The following is a 26,308-nucleotide window of genomic DNA, read 5'->3' as shown; positions in this document are numbered from 1 at the left end:
TGCGCTCATGGCGCTTAGAAGTAATGGATGGCTCGTCGGAGCCGGAGGTGGAAGGTGATGAAGTGTCGGTCTCGTAGTAGACCACCTTCCTCATCTTCTTTTTCTTGTCACCACTCCGATGCGACTTGTGGGAAGAGGCTTTCTTCTCCTTCCATTTTCCTTTGTTTCGGGACTCTTCCGATGTAGCCTTTCCGTGGCTTGTAGTGGGCTTGTCGCCGGTCTCCATCTCCTTCTTGGCGTGTTCTCCCGACATCACTTCGAGCGGTTAGGCTCTAATGAAGTACCGGGCTTTTATACCAATTGAAAGTCGCCTAGAGGGGGGGTGAATAGAGCGAAACTGAAATTTACAAAATTAATCACAACTACAAGCCGGGTTAGTGTTAGAAATATAATTGAGTCCGCGAGAGAGGGTGCAAAACAAATCGCAAGCGAATAAAGAGTGTGACACGCGGATTTGTTTTACCGAGGTTCGGTTCTCGCAAACCTACTCCCCGTTGAGGTGGTCACAAAGACCGGGTCTCTTTCAACCCTTTCCCTATCTCAAACGGTCCCTTGGACCGAGTGAGCTTTTCTTCTCAATCACTTGGAACACAAAGTTCCCACAAGGATCACCACACGATTGGCGTCTCTTGCCTCAATTACAAGTGAGTTTGATCTCAAGAAAGAATGAGAAAGAAAGCAATCCAAGCGCAAGAGCTCAAAAGAACACAACAAATCACTCTCACTTAACACTAAAGCTTTTGTGGAATTGGGAGAGGATTTGATCACTTGGGTGTGTCTTGTATTGAATGCCTAGCTCTTGTAAGTAGTTGGAAGGTGGAAAACTTGGATGACTTGAATGTGGGGTGGTTGGGGGTATTTATAACCCCAACCACCAAACTAGCCGTTTGGTGGAGGCTGCTGTCGCATGGCGCACCGGACAGTCCGGTGCGCCACCGGACACTGTCTGGTGCGCCAGCCACGTCACCAGGCCGTTGAGTTCCGACCGTTGGAGCTCTAACTTGTGGGCCTGCCTGGCTGTCCGGTGGTGCACCGGACAAGTCCTGTAGACTGTCCGGTGTGCCACCCGCGCGTGCTCTGCTCCTCTGCGCGCGCTGGCGCGCATTAAATGCGTTGCAGTCGACCGTTGGCGCGAAGTAGCCGTTGCTCCACTGGCTCACCGGACAGTCCAGTGTGCACCGGACATGTCCGGTGAATTATAGCGGAGCGGATTCCCGAAGCTGACGAGTTCAGAGTCGCTCTCCTCTGGAGCACCGGACACTGTCCGGTGGTACACCGGACAGTCCGGTGAATTATAGTGAAGCGCCTCTGAGAATTCCCGAAGGTGAAGAGTTTGACTTGGAGTTCCCTGGTGCATCGGGCACTGTCCGGTGGTGCACCGGACACTGTCCGGTGCGCCAGACCAGGGCAGTCTTCGGTTATCCCTTGCTCTCTTTGTTGAACTCATTTCTTGGACTTTTTATTGGCTAAGTGTGAACCTTTGGCACCTGTATAACTTATAGACTAGAGCAAACTAGTTAGTCCAATTATTTGTGTTGGGCAATTCAACCACCAAAATCAATTAGGAAATAGGTGTGAGCCTAATTCCCTTTCAGTTTTCCTAACTTGAGCAGACACTTCAAAAATTTCCTTGAACTTCATATGGACTGTTCAAGTTGAGCGAACAAACCAATTATTAGCTTAGGAAAATAATTGGGGCCTCCAACAATTCATAAGAACATTGCTAGAGACTTCATTGATGTAACATTCTGGCTTGATGTCAAACCATATGAGGAGACCAATAAATCATGAAGTGACATAACAACTTACAAACTCATGCAAAAGATGTTATAAAATTGTCTTGGATAATTCATCAACCTAATGATCTATTGAAAAGCACTCTCTGGGACATCTAATGACCTATATGACTATATGCACCTTTCTGAAAGTGACGCTCATTGTAGAGATTTACCCAAGTTTCTATGAATGGCAGCGTATGTTGCGATAATTCATTCAATAATAGTACTGCATGCTGCCCTTTTTTCCCATCTCCACCATACTCGGATCCATCTACACAACATAAGCAAATATGGGTCAATATAAGTAAATAACGGATGATACAACACAAACAAATAATGGATTATTCAACACTCACATAATAAATTAAACATAAGTTCAACTATCACCAATATGGTCGATAGCTTATGTGACAGTCGGTGCACTAGAATCAGCTTCCTCGGGGCATATTATTTTTGGCCATTCTCTCAGTAAGGTATGTAGGCAATATTGTTTATAGAGTAGGGTTTGAAAAAGATAAGAGAGGTTGTCGGAGATAGTATAGGTGTTTAGTTCTCCTGACTAAAGTTTAGTCAGTGTCATATTGAATGTTTGAATATCAATTATGAATATTATATATAGTCTAATTATAAAACAAATTATATAGATGAATGTTAAATGACGAGGCAAATTTATTAAACCTAATTAATTTATAATTAACAAATATTTATTGTACCATCATATGAGCAAACTATAGATTAATTATGCTTAATAGACTCGTCTCACTGTTTAGTTCATATATATATATATATATATATATATATATATATATATATATATATATATATATATATATATATATATATATATATATATATATATATATATATAATCAATTTATAATTAAACTATATTTAATAACTCATAACTGGTATTAAACTTCGATGAGTTTTTTTTATGTTTTCTATAAAATAAGTTGTTTCGTTTCAAAGGTCCTTAGAATTTAGCCCACGGAACCGGAGGCCGGAACCAATGGGCTCCTGAGACCTCTGAATCGTCATATACTCTAAATTTTAAATTTTAGAGAAGAATCTCCTCATTATATCTCGAGCAGTGTTATCTAAACCGTTTTCTCATATCTCTCTAAATATAGAGAACGCTGCTCGATCCTCTATATAGAGAATTTCTCTCTGTTCTACTCTATCTATTTTAATATTTAAAACAACAGATTTAGCAAAACTAAAATATATATACATTTTAGAGTACTATAAATATGTATGTGTAAAAAATAAAAGTAAAGTATGTTTTGATATTTTTAAAGAAAACTATAAATAATGGATATAGAGGATAGATTTAGAGTAAGTGGCTCGGCACTCTGAGAATAGCAAAAGATTGTTGACCCGGTATATGCGAGGCGCTGGCGCACCAGCCGGCCCTGGCGACTGGCCCGGTATATGCCCGAGCCCGACTAGGAGGAAGACCGGGAGTGCGTCAGGTCACAGGCGTGCGTGCTGCGTACGAGTAAAGTCAATAACCACCGCAAAAGCAGGTTTTGACCCGCAAGTTCCGACCTAAGCTCGCTCATCTTTCCCCAAGGCACATCGACAGCAAAAGAAAATGAATCATGTGTTATAAACAAAACCATGTAATCGAAGGTTGAGGCAATAGAAGAAAATATAATCAAGACGACCGTATCAACGAACCGTATGTATGATACAAAGGCCACGAAAAAAAAAAACTAGAACGAATTACGCAGGCCAGGCGGCCTAGTTCTTATTGACGCCCTTGAGCACGATGGGGAGGACGATGACGAGGATGATGACGAGGAGGATGAGGATGGCGATGCAGGTCCACTTGCGGGTGCTCTTCTGGTGCTTCCGCGCCACCTGCAGCTGCTCGCGTCCGCGGTCGACGAAGGACCTGGCGCGGCCGACGTTGCCCTCGATGTCGTCCAGCTGCTCCCCCTGCGCGGCCACCAGCACGGCCATGTCGTTGAACACCTGCTGCAGCTCCAGCAGGCTGCGCTCCAGCCCCGCCACGGCGCCGTGCCGCTCCTGGATCTCCGCCACCACGCCCAGCACCTCCCCGCGCCCCTGGCCCTGCTCCGCGATGGCGCGCTGCAGGAACCGCTCCCCTTCCCCGGACTCCGCCAGCGCGTCCAGGGTCGCCTCGTCGGGCTGCGCCCCCGTGACCGTGAAGTACCGCCGCGCCACCGTGTCCCGGTACTCGGCCGCGACGCGGGACCGCAGCGACGAGAAGGACTCCATCGAGTCCCGGAGCTTCTTGCGCAGCCCGGCCACGACGGACGTCCGGGTGCGGTCGGTGGAGGAGCCCGGCCCGCACCCGGGCACGGACCGGTTGGCGGCGTTGGCGCGGTCCAGCGACTCGAGGCGCAGCTTCACCACCTTGGCCTTCTTGATCGCCGCGGCCACGTCCGCGTCCATCCGCGCGCGGAGGCCGCGCACGGCCGCCGCGTCGTGCATCGACTTTCCCCCCTCGTTGGCGTCGTGGAGCGACCGCTGGATGCGCTCCAGGTCGCGGAGCTCGTCCTTGATGGACTCCACGTCCTCGAAGAACCTGTCCAGGCTCGCGCCCGCCGCGGCGCCCGGCGGCGCAGACATCTCCACGCCGCCGGACTCGATGTCCCCGCCGTCGCGCTTCCATGAGCTCGAGAACAGGCTGTTCATGGTGGATGGATTGTTCTGTCTCTGGCTGATTGGCTTCCTCACGGGCCAAGGTCGCTTCTAAGGGTTCGCTCCGGCCCGGTGGCCGGTTTCTTGGATCGGGGGGATGAAATGAAATGAAATAGTGGGAGGGGTAGTTGGACAAGGGGGGCGTGGAGATTCAATCAATCATGCGAGATGGAACAAGACGACGGACGCGGAGTTGAAGGAGTCGGCCGTGCCGAGGCATCCATGTGATGTGACGCCGTGGCGGGCGAGGAGACCGTGTGATGAGGAGGCGGCGCGCGCCACCTTGCTCTGAAATGGCAACGCGGGAGGAAGGTGGGACGAAGGAGAGGGCAGAGGGGGGCACGGACACGTACGAGCGAGGGTTCTTGGGGACGCGATGGGTGGTGGGATTCGGCGCGCGGGTCCAGGTCTTTCGCCGGGTCGCCTCGCTGGAAATCCAACGAGCCGTAACTACCAACCACCCGGCACTATCCGATCCATGCTGACCGGCTGATCTGACCCGATCAACCCAACTGCACAGCTACAGATCCACTTGTCTGTCTCGTAACACCGAGACAAGAGAGAAAAGGGCGATACGGTACCCTGTAGCATAGTGTCGTACTGTCGCTTGAGTATCTCTTAGAAGTTAGAAGTACAAGTACTACACCACATGCTGACATGCTGCGTCAGCGTCACACAAGGATCAAGGAGTTCTCGGCGAAGGTACTGGCCAAATGGCCGGGCCGGCGCATGCACTGGATCGAGCAGAAGGCGCCGTGCTCGTCAGCCCGTCGTGCATCTGGCTAGTATCAAAAGAACCCACATGGTATGTTATTCAGAGTCATCACACAGAGTATCATAGCAGTCACATAGTGGTTATGATATCCGAAAACAACTGCACCCTACAGAAGTGCAAATGTGTTCGTATCAGAGGCAAAAGGGGCGACATGATACACTAGCTCTTCGAAGTCACCACAGCAATTCCGTATTGATTATGATCTCCCAAAAACAACGTCATCACACAAAATATCATAGCAATTCCGTAGTGATTACGATCTCCAAAAGACGACATCACGATCAGAAAGAAAAGAAAATATCAAAAATAACAGCACCCCTCAGACACTTGCACCTGATGTGGACAGCTGGACGTCGATACGAGGAACTGAAAAGGGGAATCAACATATACCCATATGGCATAAAGGCTCAAGGCCAGACGATGATTTTTAAAAGGATTGTACAAACAATGAAAAAATACTGTCGCCCATACAACAACAATCTCGAGACGATTGCCTGATTACCTCGTCAAAATTACAGAAAATTTATCGGATCCATCTACCACTACATACTACATTTGCGAAATCGTCTAGCAGCGACAAGTTAAACAGGATGTACAGGAATAGTATATGCTCCTACTAGCCACCATCAACAATTAGACAAGCAAAACTTCTATCGGTATATTCTGTCTGCCAAAAATCCACCAGCAATTACCGTTAGTTTTTGTTCCCAGCGACAATTGTATACATGTACTCACCAGAACTCATCCTTCAAAATGACGTGTAAATATATCGGTACCGAAGCAGAACCATGAGCGTATCCAAGTATATTCAGTCAGGGAACTTCCGGGGCAGATCTTTGCACAAACTGGACTGGCTGGCACCTATTATCATCAGCCCGTTGCAATTGGGTGTAGTTCCTGAGTTTTGCACTGGTCTATATTGACGCTCAAGAAGGTACTTCTTGAATCCTGATAATTACTTAGACACCTTGAAGGACAGTGACATAGAAAGGATAGCCTAGACCACCGCCAGATAACCGGTTCTCATTTTCACCCACATGTGGTCCCTCAGATAGATGCACTTTCCATTGCAGCTCATAATTGGAAAAATTGTATGTGCCCGGTGCAAATATGCACACTTTTAGAGGAACTCTAGCACAACTGTCAGGTTGGAGCTCGATTTGAGCACAACTCAATGAACACCAAACATATGGTGGAATGCTCTTCGAAGATCGCTTCTCTTGATGTGTACTCTTGGAACTAGAGATGGCCTTTACGTCACTTTCCAGTGATACATCATACCATCCACCCTGAGCACTGGTTGAGTCATGAGGATGGACGGTTTTCTCTGGAATTACATCAAAAGTGACCACTCTCACCAAAATCTTATGAGCTTCTGAATTGTGAATGACCAATTGGAGGTTAGCCTCACAATAAGACTTTGAGAAATCATGACTAATTGTCCGAGGCCCTTCCATAAGCCACCATATAGGGTTCTGGCTTAGAGCACTATGAAAACAGAAGATGGGATCAGCAATTATTCAACATCAACAAAGGCCAACGAAGATTGCAACCAACTACATGTTCTATCACTTGCCTGCAATGACATGTGTGATGAGAAAGTAGTTCGAAGTCTGGAGTAGGCTTGGAAGAGTTATCAACTGCCTTTGAGATTAGAACAAAATCAAGAAGGCTGCATGGCCCCTGAACAGTTATCAAGTGTAGGTCAGAATTTTATTAATCATTGATCAAAATAACAAAAAAATTTATGCATGTGCCAGTTTTCCAATCAAGTTTGTGTTAAGTTGACCTTGAATATTTGGGTCAAGAAACTACCCAGAAATCGATTCATCAGACGGTAACTCATGGAACCAGCAAGAAAATAATAGTCAAATGATGCAAGTATGCAACATCAGTGTAATAAATTATAACATAAGAACTAACCTTTGCCATCTTCACTTGCCTGCATCTTTCTTGATGGTGAAAATCAACAAAAGGAGATCGTGCAATGTCAAACAGATCAGTGCTACTTCCTGGACACAAAGCCATATCGCTTGTGCAGGAATCACTTTCTGCCTCTTTACAAGAATCCGCCTCACAATCCTTCAAACAAGCATGCATTGGGAAAATATATCACAACCTTGAATTCACAAGACTTATAAAACAAGAGCATTGAATAAGACAATGGAAACCATCGAAGTGTTCTGTATCTGGCAGTTCATTGAAGAATGTGCCTTCAACCTTAATTTTGAAGAAGTACGACACAGCCTGATTTTCTGATACTGTTTCAACAGAGTTGATTGAACTGCACGCCGCCAATGCTGAAACTGCCCATTTATCACCGACACATGATAACTGATGAAGCACAAATGACTCTGATGGAGTCTTGTTCATGACATCCATGCGAACAATATACTCTTGCAATCTTGATGAGGACGTGCTTACAGAAAAGGATACGTCAAGTGACGGCAAAACCTGTGAAGAATTGCTTATGCTTATCCAAAAGAAAAATAAGCAATAAAAGAATAGCATACACCAAATAACTACTTTGTTCCTCCTTCGATCTGAAGATCACGAACACAGAATACTAGTATGGGCGAAAACCATTAGAAATGCCTTGATCTTGGATTGCTTAAACTTTCAATTTCACCTTGGAAAAGTAATTGTGTTGGGAGAACAATTGGAGCTTCACTGATGCAAAGTGCATCAATAAATGTGACAGAATAACTTTTAAGAGATAAAGAGAATCCCAATTCCCAACTGAAAGTCTGGGTTATAAAACACTAACATGTATTATGAATGTGCTAACAACCAATAAGACATTCTACAAATAAAACATTTTTAAGTAGAAATTTATGTGATGAATTTTTTTTTCATGGCGAACTTAGTAACATCAATCTATGTAAATCAATACTGAAAAGGAAAGAGCAACAATAATCTTACGACAACTTGCATTTGGGCCTAGAGGGAGTAACAAATATAGCGTCCTAAAAAAACTAAATATGGGACACAATCTGTTACCTCAAGATTGAAGTGCATGCGTAGTGTACGGTATTTAATATCACTGGAACTCCCCATTTCGTAATACAGAGATATATAAAGAGAAACATTTCCAGGAGTTGCCGCATGAAACCAAATAGGCCAAGAGAGTGCTGCCCCTGCTTGAATTTCTATATCCTGGAAAAATAACAAGGGTCAATATTTGTGAAAGAATATGCGCCAACAAATAATCGGCGAAAGCAATAAAAAATATTAAATGGACTACTCTAGTACAAACAAAAAGATACTAGTGCCTTAAGCCACTTGACCTGAGGAAATGCAAAGAGCAGACTCTTGAAATTGTCCTTCATAGTTTTGGCTGATACAACACTGCTTTCTGATTGCACGTGCCTCTTTAAGCAGTGTGGGAACTTGAGGCCAATGTCCGATGAATCGCCGGGAATTAAAAATCTTGGGTTGCTAAGTTTCATTTTTATACCCTGCATTAGAGGATTGGAAAGAGTTAACAGATAATATGGTGCTTGGTACTTGCATAAAGTCATGTTCATCTGTAGAAAACTCAGCAACTCTTCAATGATTATCAGAATAAGAAACAAGAGAAAGACAAATGGTAAAAGAGACCTTCACAGCATATTCGGAATGGTTTCTCAGATTTAGTGTAAGCAGCTTTAAATCACCAGCAAACGCTTTTGTAGGCATGCGATCAATAGATCCTGTAAGTTTTGGTAAACCCTGTAGGCGAAGAATTTAAAACTCCACACATCATCAGAAACTAAGGTTTATGAAGATAAATCTGGATAGATTCTAACCTTGATTACAACCAGGCTGTTATTCCAAGAACGGTGTGGGCCTCTTTTCCCTTTCTTGATTTTTTTCTGTGCATTAAATTCAAAGTATTGATAACCTACTACTGACTCTGAAAGAGTCCACCTTATCCCAACCAACTTCAAAATACCTTCAACCTTTGGAGTAACATCAAGTTGCACCTAAAGAAGGTGGAGAGGAAATGAGCAACTACCTTGAAAGACAATTAACAAGAAAACGCAATACCTATATGAAACAACAAATGCCAAACACATCAAATCTGCAAAAATGCAATCAGACAAATAGTAAGGAAATGAGGAATGATCAGTGTAGTATTTTTTTTCTCTCAAACACGCAGGAGAGTTACGTATAATCAGTATAGTATTTGAATATTTGACCCTGGATACATCCATTTTCTTTAAAAAAAAAGATGGATACCAAGCAAAATTTCTTGTAAAATCAGACTGAAGAAATTGAAACAAATGAAAATTAATTCAGTAATAACATATGGCGGGTTAAAGGATACCAAGCAAAAAAAAAAATGGCACTAACCTGAACTATTATCGGTTTTCAGTTTTCTCAGTATGCATGTGGTGGCCTTTAAAACATGTAATTATTCTTTGGCCTATAACTAGTTTGCATCACCCATCTTTGAGCCAAAAGAGCAAAATCTTACTGTAACAAATTCCAGCAAATAAATAGATCCAACAGCAGTGCACCGACACAAAATTGAACCTTAAGCACTTTTTTCACATTCATCCCCTAAAATGTTAGCAGTATATTCTGTTCATCTAGCTTTTTACCAGGTAAAGGTTAGATCTGCTGTACAGTCAGCAAAGACATCCTTAAACAATTTTCAAAGCACATAACACCCCGTTTGGATGTAGTCATGTAGATATTGAAATCCGGAATTGGAAATTGAAACCAGAATTCCTGAATTTTGCTGTTTGGTTATCTACTGAATTCAGAGTTGGAATTATAGCTCAATTCCTTGGTATTGGACTACAACTAAAAGTTGCCTCTCACAATTCAGAGCCTAGACCCTCTGTATTAGATGGAATTGCAATTCCAGTTACATCGAAACAACAGATTTATTGCAACCCATTTTCATACTAGGCAGATTTGGTATAGATTTAACTAACATCTCCAATATCTACATCCAAACAGACCCTAAAATATTGCGTAGAGATAAAAGGCAAGAAATTGATACATACTCTTTTACTTTCACCTCCTCCTAATACAATGTCAAGCTTTGACAATGTAAACTTATCTCCATCAGTCTCCAACCTGTAGTGTTCAATAAATAGCAATAAAAGTCATAGATAGCAATAATAGCCATTATAAATTTGGGTGGAAAGAACAACATCTACATGAACAAAACTTTAATTATGAAAAGAAATTTACATTGAAATAGATGGCTCTGTGTTAACCTTATCTTCCCCACCATCCAAGTCCAGTCCACTAACATCTGCATGAGGAATGTAATGCAACGGTTAACGTAATTCCTCTATATGGAAAGAACTCGGGAAGGAAATCTTACCAGAACTTAATGCATCCAAAGTGCTGGAAAGCTGGCATATAATAGAGATGCCAGAAACAGCAACAGGAATTTGGAGGGGATTTTTAAGTTCAACACTCAATTTTACTGCTTCTGCAACCAACAAACGAAGAAACTAAGAACATTATATACATAGTAAGAGAAATAACAATTAGAAGGGTCTAAGAGAGATGATATCAGATCATTTCAACCAAATTTATGTCTATTTTGTGCCTTTACTGAAACTTCACATAACATTTAGTGCTCCAAGATTTTGTCAGAACTCCAAGGATCATTTGTGTCAGGATAATAAAATATGGACACAACAATTCTGGAGTCCCTCTTGCTTATAAATAATTTGGTAACAAGAAACAATTTTCTAGTCTTGTGCCCAAAGAAGCTCCATAACCGAGCATCCAAAAACTTACAGCTCAGTTATGGTCAAAATTGGTAAAGACTCATAAGTGATCAATCTAAGGCTCTGTTTGGGAATTGGCACAGCTTCACATGAGCTGTGTTTTGCCAAACACCCTTTTTCAAAACAGCTCCATAGGTAAAGCTCCTTTTTTTCTGTTCTCAAAGAGATGGGGTGGGATGAAGCTGAAAGAAGTAGCTTATTCTAGCTTCACCTGCCACTTTGTGGGCCCTACCATGTGCAAAGATAAGATTTGCCCCTGGGATACAGGCGCTGCTTTGCGTGAGAACGGGCGCCACTGGATGCAACATGCAAGGACCACCTCCGGGGCCAATCGAGGTCGGGGCCAGTGAATGCTGCCGTGGCCGCCGGGGCAGCGAGTGCCGCTGCAGCCACCGAGGCCGTCCCCAGGACAGCGAGCGCCGCCGCGGCAGCATGTCCGCTTGCTGAGTAGCCACGGGCATGGGGACTCTTGAGTCTCTCGTGCAGCCAGCCATTGCAAGTGCCGCTGGGGACGTGGGATCGCAGCCTGCCAGGACAAATGCCGACGGGGATGTGGGAGCATGGACAATGTGGGTTTGAGGCGCTGGATGCCAGGAGCACGTCTGCCGGAGGCGCAACCTACTGGGACGTGGCCAGCCTGAGATGTGGCTAGACAGGGCGAGGGCCAACAGGGACGCGGGAGCACAGCCACTGGGGGGAGGGGGGGATGACGGAACAAAATAGAGAAGGGAACTAAGTTAAGGGCATTAGGGAAACTTTCTCCTGTTTGTCTACCATGGAGAAACTGTTTTGCCAAACAAGGTATAAAAACGGCTCAGCTTCACTGAGAAAGCTGCTCGTGAAATTATTTGCTCATTTGAGCAGTGTAAACAGCTGCAGTAACCAGTCACTTGGACTAGTCACAGCTGGTAACTTTCTTATGCAATTGTTGATAGGATACTGGTTCCGTCAAAAGGGGGCTTTCTCTTCTGATTATGTTTGATTTACTGGCTTTCAACCAAGTTAGGACCCGTTTGTAATAATTCAGTTGGTAAGTTCTATCCTTTAACCTCAAATGACAATGTAGGCTCCACTCGAGCCTCATCCTCTCCTTCTCATGCCCACTCCCTCAAGGCCTCAGCCTCTTATGTTTGTTTCTAATACTGGCGCTCCTGCCTCATCTTCAAGCTGATATATGCAATGTCAGTGGCATCAACCAGTCTGCAGATCTGCAGCTTGGCAAATCCAGACTGCCTCCAATTGGCATCTGGTCACCTTGAGACCAAAATTATGATGGAAGGTCAAGAAGACAACAGCCAATGGCATTTTTTAAAAAGGTCAGCAAAGCAAAAGCCTGATTTCAAGGATATAGCACAAACCGTAAATAATTAAAATGTTTCAAGTGGAAATGGAGGACATATCAAGTTCAAAGTCCATTGGCAAAATAAAGGGGATTCAAACTCACATTGGTGTGCAAATCATACAATTCCAATGGGACTGATGGACAATAGATGGACGGTGCCCAAACAAATTATTAATTTATTAAACAACATAAGTAGCTAAGAAAATCGCATCGCACTGGATGATCAAGCCTTAAAAGACCCAAACAGACAGTCTATGCCTTATCCAGCAACAGACGATAATGCAAGATAGCACTCAAAGACAAGTGTCCACCCATCCAAAAGAAGATATTGTTCTGAACTAGATTGATAAGTTGATAAGTGCCACATCTCAGCTGTATGCTAGACAATTTCAGATAGTGGTTTGACCATTGATGAGTATAGCTATGAATTTTTATTTAAAACAAATTACCTCCAGCCACACAAATACAGGAGTCCTTGTATTTTCTCATTGGCTGAGTATCCAGCCAATTAGTTTTGACAATTGATGATGATGGGATCAATTCTTCCTCCAGCTCCTGCCACGTGCTTTCACTAACGCCAACCTGTAACATAAGACAACCGACACATGCTGACAAGGGCATCAATAGCATAATAACAAATTAGCTGCAGGAAAAGAGATCAGGTAAAAGACAGTAATAGTGTTTCATTTCATTATCAAATAGATGTGGAATTAGCCATATATTATGCCTTTTTCTTTAAGGGGGTACAGGAAGGGTAGCTCAAGTACCCAAAAGACAACATTCTATAATAATATAGGGAGGTTCAATGTTTGATTGCTCGCAGAAATGCAATGATAGATGAATTAGAAAAAGTCCTGGTACAGTTGTTAGGCCTTACATCTGCATGTGATGCATAAGTGCGATGATCCTCATGTAGAACTTTGAGAGATGACATGTTAAAAACAGGAAGTTGGAGCTTGTACACATCAAATTTCTTCCCCATGCTCTATACACACAAAACATATCACAAAATTAGAAATGCACCAAAAGTTAGGTTCAATAAGGTATTAAGCTGACGTGTTATAGTTGGTCATTAACCTGAACATAATGGAAAAAATCATTGAGGAACATGTTTTGTGTAGTCAGCGACTGATGGCTACAAGCAATGACCTCAAGCAAGTGCTTGATGGCTACGTCAAGTATCCCGAGAACTCCATACCACCTATCAGTACACCCAGAGTCAAGTACAGCATAAAGACAGACACAAGATAAAACCTGGACAGGAGCTAAAAAATACTAACTACCTTCCAATATTAAAGTGTACATGATTGTTGATGTAACTCCAAGGGTTTTGTTTGTAAACGAACAAAGCATTTCTGTACACCCGAACAGCATGTTGTTTCTGCAGTTAAAGAATGAAAAAACGATTTAGAAAAGATTCAATGATTCAATGAACTTTGAAAGGGATTACAAGAACAGTAAAAGAATTATTATGAACCTGATCAGACACGAAGTAGCTATTCCCAGCTAAGATTAGGTGAAATCCGTATTTCCGAAGCATGGGTGGATTGCATAATAGATAGCAACAAGCGGCTTGCTCAAGCAGTACAGCAGAATGCAAAGAAGGTTCCTGAGTAGCAGAGATGCTCAATCAATCAATAATACATCTAATCAGCTAAAAATTTTCCACGACAAACAGGAAATCTACCTCATTAGAAACACGGAAATACACATTAGATGCTTCCCTATACTGTCCTCTTGTTTTAAGCATTTCAGCCCACCAAAGGCCACATCTAGTAGCATTTCTCTGGCCAGAAGATCCAATTCTCTGCATATATGAAAAGGTGAATTACACTTTGAATGAAAGAAGGCTACAAGAAGTTCAATCAAGAAAACTAAAGAGTCTACTATCTACATATCATAAGTGTAGTATCTTGTCATGGGCACATATTTCACTTATTTGTGCATTCTTCTAAACGCACCATACCTCAGGATATTCAGATTTGTACAGCTAGTATCAGAATGTGCATAATAAACCATTTGATATTGAAGAGGGTAGTTTTAAATCAGGGTGGACCCTGTACATTCTGACTTTTCTTGACTCAGGACACGTTTCCGAAAGAAACCAGAAACTAGAATGAAATGAATATGTGGCAATGTGGCCCAGAACTTGTAGCCAGTCTAAAATGTCATCCCTTTCCCTTCCCAAATGAATATGTGGCAACATGGCCCAGAGGTTGTAACAAGAAACTAGAATGAAATGAATATGTGGCGATGTGGCCCAGAATTGTAGCTGTTTGTTATGATTGTTGCTTAAATAAGACTTGAATTGAGCATTCAATAAGAAGTTAAGAACTGATAAACACGAAAAAGATGTTCCATGCAAAATGGGTTTTGGGCTCCTTATTGTTCTGTATAAGAAGCATGGGGTAACAGCACAAGACCACAGAACAATATCCAAAAGATTAAGTAATAAGCAATATAAAGGAAATAATTATTTGCATGTGCCAGGAAACCAAGATGTGAATTTCTAAATAAATACCAAATATGTACTGAAGGCATTTTCCATGCAATACTCCGCGTCCTTCCTCGACTGATCCAAAATGAAATAGCAAAGTCCACTCATCTCCTGCAAAAGAGAATATATGTATATCAATTATCAACATGAAGTTAATATGTGAAACACATTAAGGTGATTCCAGACTCAAGTAAAAACAATCCAGAAACCCTGCAACATAGTGGACATGTATCATCTGATGTTTTCTAGGCCAAACGCCATATTTGTAGGAAAGCTGGGTTGGTAATGGAACTGCCCATTGCTTTTAGTGTAAACAAGACCAACATGTTTGGCATACATACCGGGATATTCCTTCAGAATAGCAATCATAATTTTGCTTTTACAACACAATTAAAAACGCTAAACAGACTATTAATATGTATATCCACAGAGAAAGTTCAGCAAAACGAGTCAAAAAAATTCTTGTACCTGTACACCAGCAAATCGCTTCCAAGCCTTATCAAGCTTATAATCAGTAGCGAGTAGTCTGTAGTTTGACAAGGCAAGCTCGTAGTCCCGTAACATGAAGGCGAAATCACCAAGTACTCTGATCTGTGATTCTATGGAGGTGAATGTATACCTGATGGAGAAAATAAAGTTACAGAATATTAGAAATTACAGATATATACAGTGAAAAGCAGCAAAATCTAGAATAATCACTTGCATTGGCCCATTTGGAGCTTCTGGGACATCATCTCTTTTTCTCCACCACAAGTTCTTGATCTGATTTCTAAAACCCTTTCTTGTTGTGGCTACCTAAAACGGTACTGAATCTTGTTGGGAAATGATAAGATGAACATAATGATATACCAAACTCTCAACTGTGTACCTGCTGATTGAGGACACGGATCTTTTGTTCCATGTAGGGGATGATATGGTTTGAAACAAAATCTTGCATGAAGTCCTTTATCTGAAATAAACAAGCTCAGCAATTCAGTATCGAGTAAAGCTTGTTGACAGCTGAGGAAGTTTGCATGCGGCAACGAGATCTACGGCAACAAAAATAACATAACAATTTGATGTGCCATCCTTGGCATCAGTGCACAAAAAAATGAATCAACTGAATGCAGGATGGTTACTCTATAACTATCACCTGACAGATGAATCCTTAGGTACCATGAAAAGTTAACAAAGTGTCACAAAACTTTGTGTGCCCAGAAAAACACTATAGAGAAAAACATGAAAATATATAATTGTAGATCAAATGTTCTAATACCTCATTCAGATCATCCACACTAAGAATACAGGATCCATCATGATTGTTCAAAACAAGAGCTTTCTGCATTTAGTAACGAAAAGATTATAATAGATTGCATATTTGCTAAAATTTTAAAACATTACTGAAATTCAATATGAGGTATTCAGTATCCTCACATAAGGTAGCCATGAATTGTCAGCATTACTACCACCTGCTTCTGTAGACGAATTTATGCATAATAATTTACAGTCATTCAGACCAAGGGTACTCCTCATTTCAGCTAAGACATTCACAGCTCTTCATGTACGAAGTAATAAGAGTCAGCTATACAAAAATATATAATTGAAACATAAAATATCACACTATATTAAAGATTTGGCAAAAAATACTTGACAAATCAGCTATACAAAATAAATAGATTAAATGATTTTCTGCAACTATGACAGCAAAGACAGAAAACATAAGGACTTGACAAATCAGCTATAAAAAAGAATAAGATTACAAAATTGCAAGAAATAATAATTCAAATATTGAAATATCTTGCATGCCATTCAGGTTATCTGCTCCTTGCTTGACTAATGTAATAACTTAAGCCATAAAATATTACCCCAACTTCTTACTCATTTAGCAAAAAAACGTATTTTTAGTTTTAGTGGGGTTTATGTGAGAAACCACATGCCCTTTTAATTGGAGTTTGCTTCTATGAGAAGCTGCCAAGGAGAGGCCTTCAGCTTCCTGGTACAAAAGAGGAGTTCAAACTTCCCTAAAAGAATGGAGCTTCCTCGAATCTAGCTGGCTGGTCAAAGAAGCTTGTGGTGAGAGAATCTAGCTCCCCGGTTTGGCAACCTTACTTTTTTAAGTGTAGTTTGTGCCTTTGTGGCCTAAGATGGAGTTGAAGACTTGAAGGATGAGTGTTCCCAAATAACCGTTGGACAATTTATGCCCTGATTTCGTATTTAATCTATTTTAATTCTTATGGTTTTATTATGTTTTTTAATTTTTCACTTTTAAATATATTATAAAAATCATGCTACTTTTTTTTATTCTAATCCAGACTCCCTCTGATTCAAAGTACATGTAATTTAGGATTCCTATACATCAAAAGTTTTTCACTTCCATCATCGATATACAAGGAATTGTATAAATTAATAATGTAAACTATATGTCATTAATTTAATTTGAAGAATACTTCCATATATTTAACTGTCTTTATTTAGCATGTCATAGTTTCATAGAAATTGTTGTGCCGAATATCACCCTATAGACTGATCACCGATGTATATGAGTACACCCCCCTGCCAGGGCTGCCACACACACTGGCCGACTTCTCCTAGGCCCACACAGTGTGACCTACTTGCCGCCAGCGCAAAAGCTGTGTGCACCCCCCCCCCCCACACACACACACTGTTCATGCCTCATGCCACCCGCAATCACCACGTTGGCCACTGTCAGTCGAGCCCACACAGCATGGCCTGCTCGTCGCCACGGTACTAACCATGTGCGCAGCCACTTGAGGCATTGGCCACATGTCATGCCCAACCTACGCCCAGCCTTGTGAAAAAAGGGAGCGGGAAGGAGAAAGAGAAGAATAGGAAGGGAGGAAGAAGAAAGTGCTAGGGGCAAAAATGACATTCCGATGTGCTTATGATGTCGATGAACCGAGTTTGATATGGACATATCTAGAGTAACCTCAGTTTGGAACAATGCTTAATAACTAAATTTCACCATGGAACTCGAAGATGTGCTTCTAGACAAGACACAAGAAGGCACATAAGTTATTTTTCAAAATAGTGATGTTATACATATGACCTGGTTATGGTTTATGACCAGACACAGCATGGTTATGGACTTATGGTCCCACAAACACAGCTGTCAGACACATGGGTCAGATGTAAAACAATTTCCTTTGCAGAAGAAGCACAAAGTTAGGGCCTAGGGATAAAAAGCACTTAGTAGTTAAGATGCATAGAATTAGGAAAGCAAGGAAGCGTGAATACTAAAGGCAATAGGGACGCATAAGAAATTAACCACTATGAGGAACCTTGTCTAACCATGATAAAGACAAATAATCCTAAATTTTTTTTTGAACGTAACGGCAGGAGCTCTGCCTTTCAATTAGGGAGAAGAAAGGAATTGACCCAGTTTTAAGAAAATCTTAAAACAGGCCCAAAACCTACACAGGGTGCACAAGCAACCCAGACAACGGTAGCCTCACACACAAACCCTAAAAATTGTGAACTACAAAATATGTAGGCAGTTCAGGTTTTTCAACCATTTTGCCAATATAGGTTCACAAGCAATTATGTTTGACAATTCTTAAGCGGGTAGCCAGGTACGAAAAACATACACCAGCTAGATTTTTTTAATAAAAATGATATTAAGATCATAAATTGCGTAAGAGTGTCTTCTTTAGTTAGAAAGAAAGGTGAAGAACAATACATGTCTTGTGGCCCCTCTTGCTGGTCATGAAGTACAAGATAATGCTTCAAAATCTGTGGATCCATTATGCCTTCATTCAAAAGAGATGGCAACTGATTTGTGTTGAAGAGATCAACAAATTTATTGACTGGTTCTTTGTCCATTGATGACACAACTAGAAGACCTGTTAATAATAGCTTAAAGCATAAGCAAGAACATATTCTGCAAACAGAATAGCCAGCTAAGAACAGGAAGTATCAAATCTCACATGCCACGGGATGGTCAAACGTTTCATGCTCCGAAAATGAGAGTGTTCGCATTAGTTCTCTATTGAACTTCTTAATCCACAATGGGCACAGCTCGGCCTCAGGCTCTGGAATCACATAATTAGGGAATCATATATAGGATCCAAATAAAAGGTATCAAACAAAATTTGCACAGCTGAGCTTTGCAGATATTGCAATTGACTTGACTAAGGCACGTAACGACCAAAGAAACACCAGTAAGAGACACCCATCACATCTTCCAGTAAGATACATCAGAATATTAGAAATCAAGACATTTGAAGTGACCATGGTTTAAAAGGCGTCGCCTAGGCGACGCCTAGGCGTCCAGGCGATGATCGGAGCTAGGCGTCAGCGCCGCCCAGGTAAAAATGCGTATGGCGTCCGCCTTGGCGAGGTAGGCGTCCGCCTTGGCGTAGTAGGCGTCTGGGCGACGCCTTAGCCTCCCTGGGCGACGCCTTAGCATCTAGGGTTTGTACTGGGCCTCGCGTTTTGGGCTTCCTGTGCGCGCGCGGCAATCTTCTCCCTGTGCGCCGCAAATTTGTCTGCTCCCTCTTCCCTGCGCGCGGCAATCCTCTTCGCTGCGCGCGGCAAATCTGTCTGCTCCTTCTCCCTGCGCGCGCACTCTCTCCCTACGCGCGGCTACTCCCTGCTCCCTACGCGCGGGCGCGGCTGCTGCTCACTGCTCTGGGCGCGCGGCTGCTGCTCTCTGGGCGCGCGCGCGGCTGCTGCTCTGCTCTGGGCGCGGCTGGCTGCTCTCTGCTCTGGGCGCGGCTGGCTGCTGCTCTCTGGGCACGCTGCTGCTGCTCTGGGGTCTGGGCACGGCTGGCTGCTGCTCTCTGGGCGCGCTGCTGCTGCTCTGCTCTGGGGTCTGGGCGCGCGGCTGCTCTCTGCTCTGGGGTTTGGTTGCTTGGTATTTTGTAACAGCTGTTTGTAACAGCTACTAAGGCGTCGCCTAGGCGCCCGCCTAAGTCGCCTAGGCAGTCAGGCGGTGGCTGGGCGCCTAGTTCCGCCTAGCCGCCTTTTAAACCATGGAAGTGACAATGTCAAGCTCTTCCCAGCAATTTCCTTCAAAAAAACTAAATTACCAAACTTAGTAACAAAGATGCAGAGAGCACCAAGCAACGCATACTTTGAGCCATTTGCAGGCAATTTTAGCTCTCCATCCATTCAACACAATGCACACAAAGCAACTCCATTACTACACACAATACCCTGAAATTATGTTGCAACTGCACAAAGTGATCTTGATGGAAAGCATGTGGCTGCCCATCAAAAATCATTTCTAGTTCACAGGTCACACATTATACTATTCTTTATGTTTATGAACACACATTTGACTATTCCTCACCATAAAGGTTAATAAGGTTAAGAGGTTAACCATTGCCAGCCTGGGCTAACGGCTAGCCCACCCCCAGCACACACCCTGGTCGTCTAGGAAAAGTCGGCCCAACTGCAGCCCTCCAATGCTTCCAAGTTCACTGCCCACTAGGGCCACAAAAGTAGCTTCAACTAGTCCATTAACTCTTGTCGACAATGCTCGGAACCAGGGTTTTTAAGGCGTCGCCTAGGCGTCCAGGCGCTCGGAGAAATCTTGTCGCCTTGCGCGCCTAGGCGTCACCTAGGCGCTAAGGCGGTTGTCCTGTTTGCTTGCTCGCCTAGGAGCCTTAAGAACACTGCTCGGAAAAACATACTAGTCGCAGATCACTATTTTCTTCGATGCTATAAATGGAAAACAACCACATAAGCTCACCTCTCCTAGTTACCTCAGCAGCATTCAGGCCTACCATACACGTTATCATCAACCTCTACGCAAGCCTCACCAGTGGCCGCACTTCCCTGCCGCCACAACATGCACAACAATGCTGAAGTGGCAAGCAAAATGACCTTGTGTAATCAATTGAGGTCACTTTCCTACTTTATTTAGAACTTTACATAGTTCGATAGTAGTTCGACTCTAATTTTGCAATATATACTGATTTCCTAATTCTATGGCTAATCAACTAGTTTTCTGCTGCCTATCTTACTCTGCTTCCCCACCTGAAAAAAGAAATCTTTGTCGCCCTTCACCACTAATCCAATTATCAGAGAAACACAGCAATGTGAACTTCATTGGAGAGGACCTAGAAAAGTGCATTCATATATTATCATTATATATAAGCAAAGCACAGAATCTCACTTCCAAGTACATCTTCAGCCTGAGGCGGGTCTGAAAGCAAATCCGGAAGAGCCTTCTCATTGGCCTCAGAAACTACAGGCTTAATCTTCTCGTCTGCCACCTGTTCCCAAACATCGAGGTCATCAAACACCGAAGTAGCTACATACACCTAGGATAGCAACGTCAGAATGTTTGAGGATCACCTCGCAGTCCTCCTTCCGGACGTCGGACGCGTAAACCATCCGGATCTTAAACATTTGCAGCCTGTACGGAACCTCGCTCGCCGTCCGCACGGGCACTGCTCAGTCGCGGGCACAGAGACAGAACCCTCCATGAGATCACAAAACCAAAACAAACGAGAAGCAAACAAAGTACAGCACAGGGTCATCTGAAACCAAGCATTTAGAGGCCAGTTACCGTCGATTTTTTTGAAGAGCGAGAACGGGGAGAGCATGTCGACGAAGCTGAGGCCGTTCTTACGGCAGGCGGCCTCGGCGAGCGGTGTGGACAGCACCATCACCACCGGTGTGATCTCTTCGAGGAGGATCCGGCCCAGGTAGCTCCGGAGCGGATCCATAGGTCCAAAACCCTAGCGGCGCTGGTCTGAATGGCGGATGAGCCAAATTTAGCGGCGTGACTGACTCGGGTGGGAGGCGCGAGCTGGGGTTTCGATGTGGATAACCAACCTTTACTGATACCGGCGTACGCGGGGCCGCCGGAGAACGGTGATCTCCGGCGACCGCGAGCTCGGTGAGCGGTGGTGGGCGGTGGGCGGTGGTGGTGATCTGATCTGGGAGAGCGCCAGGTAGAGAAGACGACGAGTCGACGACTGGCCGTACAGCACAGCCTGCACGGTTTCCATACTTGGGCTTCAAGGGATGCTTTGTGGGCCTTGAAAGGCCATCTATACACTTAGTCTTGTTGATTTTTTTTCTAAAATGGCGTTTGGTTTGCTTGAGATTTTTGAAATCTCATTTTGCACAAAATCCAATGTACTATTCTAGAATTCAGCTGAAACTAGATTTTATCGATATAGATTTTACATTTACATTCGAACACACTACTCTAGGAATAATATCCAATGTGTTTGATTTATTATGAGATATTTTTTATTTGGACTAAAAAATCTCATGAGAACCAAATAGGCTCATAATTTTATGATCCAAGCAGCTCGTTTATTAAAAAATGGCGACAGTTTTTATTGTTCTAATCGCATAAGTGGCTAACCCAGAGAAGGTATCACGTTTTGGCTCAATATAGTGTATAAGATGATTTCAAAAATGCTAGTTAAGGTCATTGTCGATACATACTTTTATCGAGCTGTGTTCAAGGTTTGCCACGTCAATATTTATTTAGATAACGATATATTAAAAATATCATCCACATAGAACTCTCTGTTTATCATTTCCTAGAAAACTCTCTCTTATCTTTCTTCGTTAAAATACATATCATATCATTATGCTTCCATATATGACATGCATTTAATGAGAATGAAACTCTCATAAAATTCCCGAATGGCCTAATAGATTAAAAGCTACCTTTCCTGACATTATTAGTGAGCATCAAAGCGCTTTTGTACATGTCCGTTTAATCATAGGCTCATAGCTAGGGATGATAATAGGCTCTAAATTTTATACTATAAAATTTAAGGATCGGATCCAAATAAGATCGGACTCTATTTCTATTTATTTTTGAATTAAAACTAATTTAGTGCTCTAAAGGATTATGAAGAAATATTTGGATCGTGATCCATTACCACCTCTAATCACATATCCTCTTGGAATATGAATATGTGCATACTATAAAAATGAAGAAAGGAAAAAGTGGAGTATGTGTTGTCAAGCAGGGCTAGTCCGAGCAATAAGGTGGTTGGGTGAGAGAGAAATAGAGGCCATGTATCTAATATTATATATGTGCAATATTTTTTTCCTTACAAAAGCTATTAAATGGCATCGATTGTTTATGTTGGACCTGGCATACGTTGCTCCATGTGTCGTTTGAACTCTCCTCGTCATTGTTCCTTTTTATGTCTTTGTATTGTGGGATCTATATGTCAACACTACTTTTCAGATATTGGGAGGTGCGCGTGAATTTCTAATGTATGTTTCATTTCCTTCCTCTTTTACAACTTCTCTAGTCTTCCTCTTGGTGTTGTTATTTCATAGTGACATGTGACTAGCAATTTCTAGTGTTTGATAATGTTTGTTGCTTCTGCTACCTTGGCCTCCTAGTAAATCTTCGTTGTTAAGTTTGTTTTCATGTTTTATTTGATTATCTAGATTTTGGCATTGGTTGGAGCACGGAGGATCCATGACATTGTTTTGTGTTATTTGATGTGAGTATCGGTTAACTGATGATTAGATTCATGACGGTTTTATCTTGTTTCGTATGTTTTAACCATAGTCATGCATTAAATTTGTTGTGCAAGGTATGCTAGCTTGCCCCTAACCACTGTTGCGACATTGGGCTAGCTTTGGATCTGCATGATTTTGGTTTTGAGTTGTTTCATCTAGCAGCTAGCTGGTTTGTATGTATTTTGCCCTAAGCTTGTGTTTCTGCTAAATGACGCCATGTGTGCATTGAACTTGTGCTTGTAAGCTATAACCTCTACAATTGGATTTGGGAGATTGATCAGTCCAAGTTTGTATAGTCGTTTTTGGGAGTAATGAAGCTAGATTGAAAGACTCCTAGTGTGATAGTCCATGGTAACAAATGATAGAAGATGTTATTTGGAGCGAGGGTAATGTGCTCCGCATAAACAATGTTGACTTGGTTTCACCCTCGTTGTACCGCTAGATCATTGGAGAATATAAGATTAGGTGACAAGTAAGACTGCTTTAGAGTCATACACCAAGAAGAAGGGAATTTGGCCTATTGCTCCGCTTTGTTAAGTTTGTAGCCCATAGGCTATTTTGGGTAACTCTTGCATCTGTTTTCCATCATATTTTTGAATTGTTCATACAATCTAGGCTTGAATACTTGGAGTAACAAGTCATTGGTTCATTCAACTTGCTCGTTAGCCCACACGTGAGATACTAAAGTATAGTCTATATTGATCCCATAGTATTGACTCTGGTATTTGAACTTTATGCTAGTAAAAGGTGAGCCCAAGTCAGCAATGATTTGATTAGGCATGCTGAAGCGATGTAGTCTCTTGTAGGACCTCGATTGTCTTTATAAGTTGAATTTGACTAGTGACTTGTACTTGATCCACTTTGTGAACTTTTTAATGGAAACAAAGAAAAACCTAAAGCTCTTTAACGCCTTAGTGAATGGCCCTATCATGTCGACCCCCCCCCCTAAAGAGAAGGGCCAAGATGAAGGGATGCATATGATATTGTGTAGGGGCATGGTCTTATCTTGCAAAAAACAAATTGCAAACCTTGCATCAGCACACTAAGTTTTCTCTATATGCAACTATTGTTGGCCAATATTAGCCGAATCTAAAGCCTTTCTAACTAAGGTTCTGAAGACATAATGGTTAGCACGACATCAAACTGGATTTCCTCAAGGGTTTTTCTACCAGATGCTAGGGTAATGCATTTCATGACTACTCCAGATGTTGTGCCTTGTCGATATGACTTGTCGCCAACTAGCACATAGTTTATGTTCCTTTTGGTGATTTGTTCTATTTGAATCTTGTCTAGGGTTGAAAACGAGTGGATACGAACGGATAATAGGTCATCCCGGGATCAAACATGGATAGTTAGAAACGAGACGAATATGGATACATGAACCAGATATTTTTCGGACGGATAAGTGATAGATATGGATATTATTTAGCTGATACATGCGGTTAACAGATACTTATTGGTTAGTGCATACATTGCTTACTATTCGTTATAATTTAGTTCATGTATAAAATAGTTACATATCACATAATACTCTAAAATGACAATAATAGCAATAAGTTCACATCATACAACATAGTAGATCAACAAGATAATACTCTAACATGACAATGTAGCAATAAGTTCGCACCATACAATAGTATAACACAATAGTTCAAATATAATAGCAATAAGTTCACATTACACAAGAGTCTAACATAGCACAAGATAGCTCAACATAATAGACTATTACAATAAGAGATAATTTTCAAATGGGCTGTTTGCTTGAAGATTTCATTGTGCACTTGTGACTTGTGCATGTTGCCACATCATCGTGAAATGCACTAGTAAAAAAGAGCTCTAAGGTGGCGGCACGCAGAAATTTATACTGGCGGTTTCAGTTACAGCACGCTAGTGAAAAAAATAGGTGGGCCCGCCTTAACAAACCGGTAGTGTAAATATATATACACTGGCGGTTCACTTAACAGAATTGTCAGTGTAAAGGATGTATTTACACTGGCGGCTTTATTAAGTAAACCTCCAGTGGAGATATAATATACATCGGCGGTTCACTTAACTGATCCGTCAGTGTAAAGGATGTATATACACTGGCGGCTGTATAAAGTACACGGCCAGTGAAAATATCATATACACTAGCGGTTCACTTAACTGAACCGTCAGTGGAAAGGACGTATATACACTGGCGATTGTATTAAGTACACCGTCAGTGGAAATATAATATACACTGGCGGCTGTATAAAGTGGCAGTTCACTTAACTGATCCGTCAGTGGAAAGGATGTATATACACTGGCGGCTATATTAAGTACACCACCAGTGGAAATATATATACACTGGCACTTATTGAAACTGTCAATACATTGGATGAATAATCGGTACCAGAGAGGATTCAGTACCCCAATACATTGCGTGATTACTCAGTGATCGGTACCCCAATACATTGCATCAATACCAGAGAGGTGATCAATACATCTGAGATAAACAATATATCACTAACTACTTCATTATATCTAACTACTTCATTACATACACTACATCAATGATATTCCAGCAGCGATCCAATCTCTCAATAATGTCATTTCTAGACTTGCATTTACATTCAGCCAATCTGACACATCGTAATCAGCTTGGCCATGCGAACTATTCCCTCCCTGATCCTCTTATGTGGCCTCGGTCCAACAAATAGTTATGCAAAGCAAAACAATTAATTATAATCTTCACTTGCATGCTTCTTTCGTAAAATGAGAGTCATCGTAGCACATGCTACCTTGATTTGAGTAGTCCAAAAGCCCGTTCAATTACATTTCGTAGACTCGAGTGGTGGAAATTAAACTTTTCCTGCACACTCTCTACTCTTGTTTGATTAAAATCTTCTAAGTGATGTCTCTGATTTCGATATGGTGGCAAGTAACCTTCATGAATTGAGTAACCAGCATCCACTAGATAATACCTCCCTGTACACAAACAAATAAACCCAGAAAAAGATTTACTACATTGTAATGCATGTATGCAATGGCGCCAACATAACATGCATGCCACCATACCTGCTGGTGGGTGTGGAT

General features: G+C 42.2%; 2 protein-coding genes across 3 annotated transcripts; both read right to left on the bottom strand.

The window, feature by feature from the left end:
• Positions 1–3,388: 3,388 nt before the first annotated feature.
• LOC100284409 (syntaxin 121) lies at positions 3,389–4,761 on the bottom strand. Its single transcript, NM_001157304.2, has one exon. The coding sequence runs from the start codon at positions 4,440–4,442 to the stop codon at positions 3,522–3,524; it is 921 nt and encodes a 306-aa protein (NP_001150776.2). The 5' UTR covers positions 4,443–4,761; the 3' UTR covers positions 3,389–3,521.
• An 834-nt stretch (positions 4,762–5,595) lies between these two features.
• LOC103644142 (trafficking protein particle complex subunit 8) lies at positions 5,596–21,799 on the bottom strand. Of its 2 annotated transcripts, none has more exons than XM_008667340.4 (29): positions 21,584–21,799; positions 21,315–21,500; positions 21,101–21,195; positions 20,919–21,018; positions 18,724–18,828; positions 18,477–18,639; positions 16,214–16,334; positions 16,056–16,118; positions 15,669–15,749; positions 15,504–15,595; positions 15,269–15,419; positions 14,825–14,911; positions 13,991–14,110; positions 13,781–13,912; positions 13,587–13,684; positions 13,381–13,504; positions 13,181–13,288; positions 12,753–12,885; positions 10,547–10,657; positions 10,411–10,474; positions 10,221–10,293; positions 9,012–9,188; positions 8,824–8,934; positions 8,511–8,681; positions 8,224–8,379; positions 7,444–7,677; positions 7,147–7,305; positions 6,800–6,906; positions 5,596–6,711 (listed from the first exon to the last, which is right to left on the bottom strand). In XM_008667340.4, the coding sequence occupies exons 2-29, from the start codon at positions 21,472–21,474 to the stop codon at positions 6,183–6,185; spliced, it is 3,825 nt and encodes a 1,274-aa protein (XP_008665562.1). In that variant the 5' UTR covers positions 21,475–21,500; positions 21,584–21,799; the 3' UTR covers positions 5,596–6,182. The 2 variants fall into 2 exon arrangements, with proteins under 2 accessions (XP_008665562.1, XP_035820293.1); XM_035964400.1 differs by adding an exon at positions 20,493–20,578 and having other exon boundaries at positions 21,315–21,732.
• Between the last annotated feature and the right edge of the window lie 4,509 nt (positions 21,800–26,308).

This window comes from Zea mays, chromosome 1 (genome assembly GCF_902167145.1).
Source record: "Zea mays cultivar B73 chromosome 1, Zm-B73-REFERENCE-NAM-5.0, whole genome shotgun sequence".
Classification (NCBI taxonomy): Eukaryota; Viridiplantae; Streptophyta; class Magnoliopsida; order Poales; family Poaceae; genus Zea; species Zea mays.
This window is presented reverse-complemented; position numbering and strand designations above follow the sequence as displayed.

Bases quoted from the DNA above. Each gene is read 5' to 3' on its own strand.
- LOC100284409 (NM_001157304.2), bottom strand. From the start codon at position 4,442: ATGAACAGCCTGTTCTCGAGCTCATGGAAGCGCGACGGCGGGGACATC.
- LOC103644142 (XM_008667340.4), bottom strand. From the start codon at position 21,474: ATGGATCCGCTCCGGAGCTACCTGGGCCGGATCCTCCTCGAAGAGATC. The intron at 13,913-13,990 runs GTAGATTTCCTG...TCTGCTACTCAG, and splicing joins ATTTCCGTGTTTCTAATGAG to GAACCTTCTTTGCATTCTGC. The intron at 12,886-13,180 runs GTAAGGCCTAAC...CTTATGTTACAG, and splicing joins CTTATGCATCACATGCAGAT to GTTGGCGTTAGTGAAAGCAC.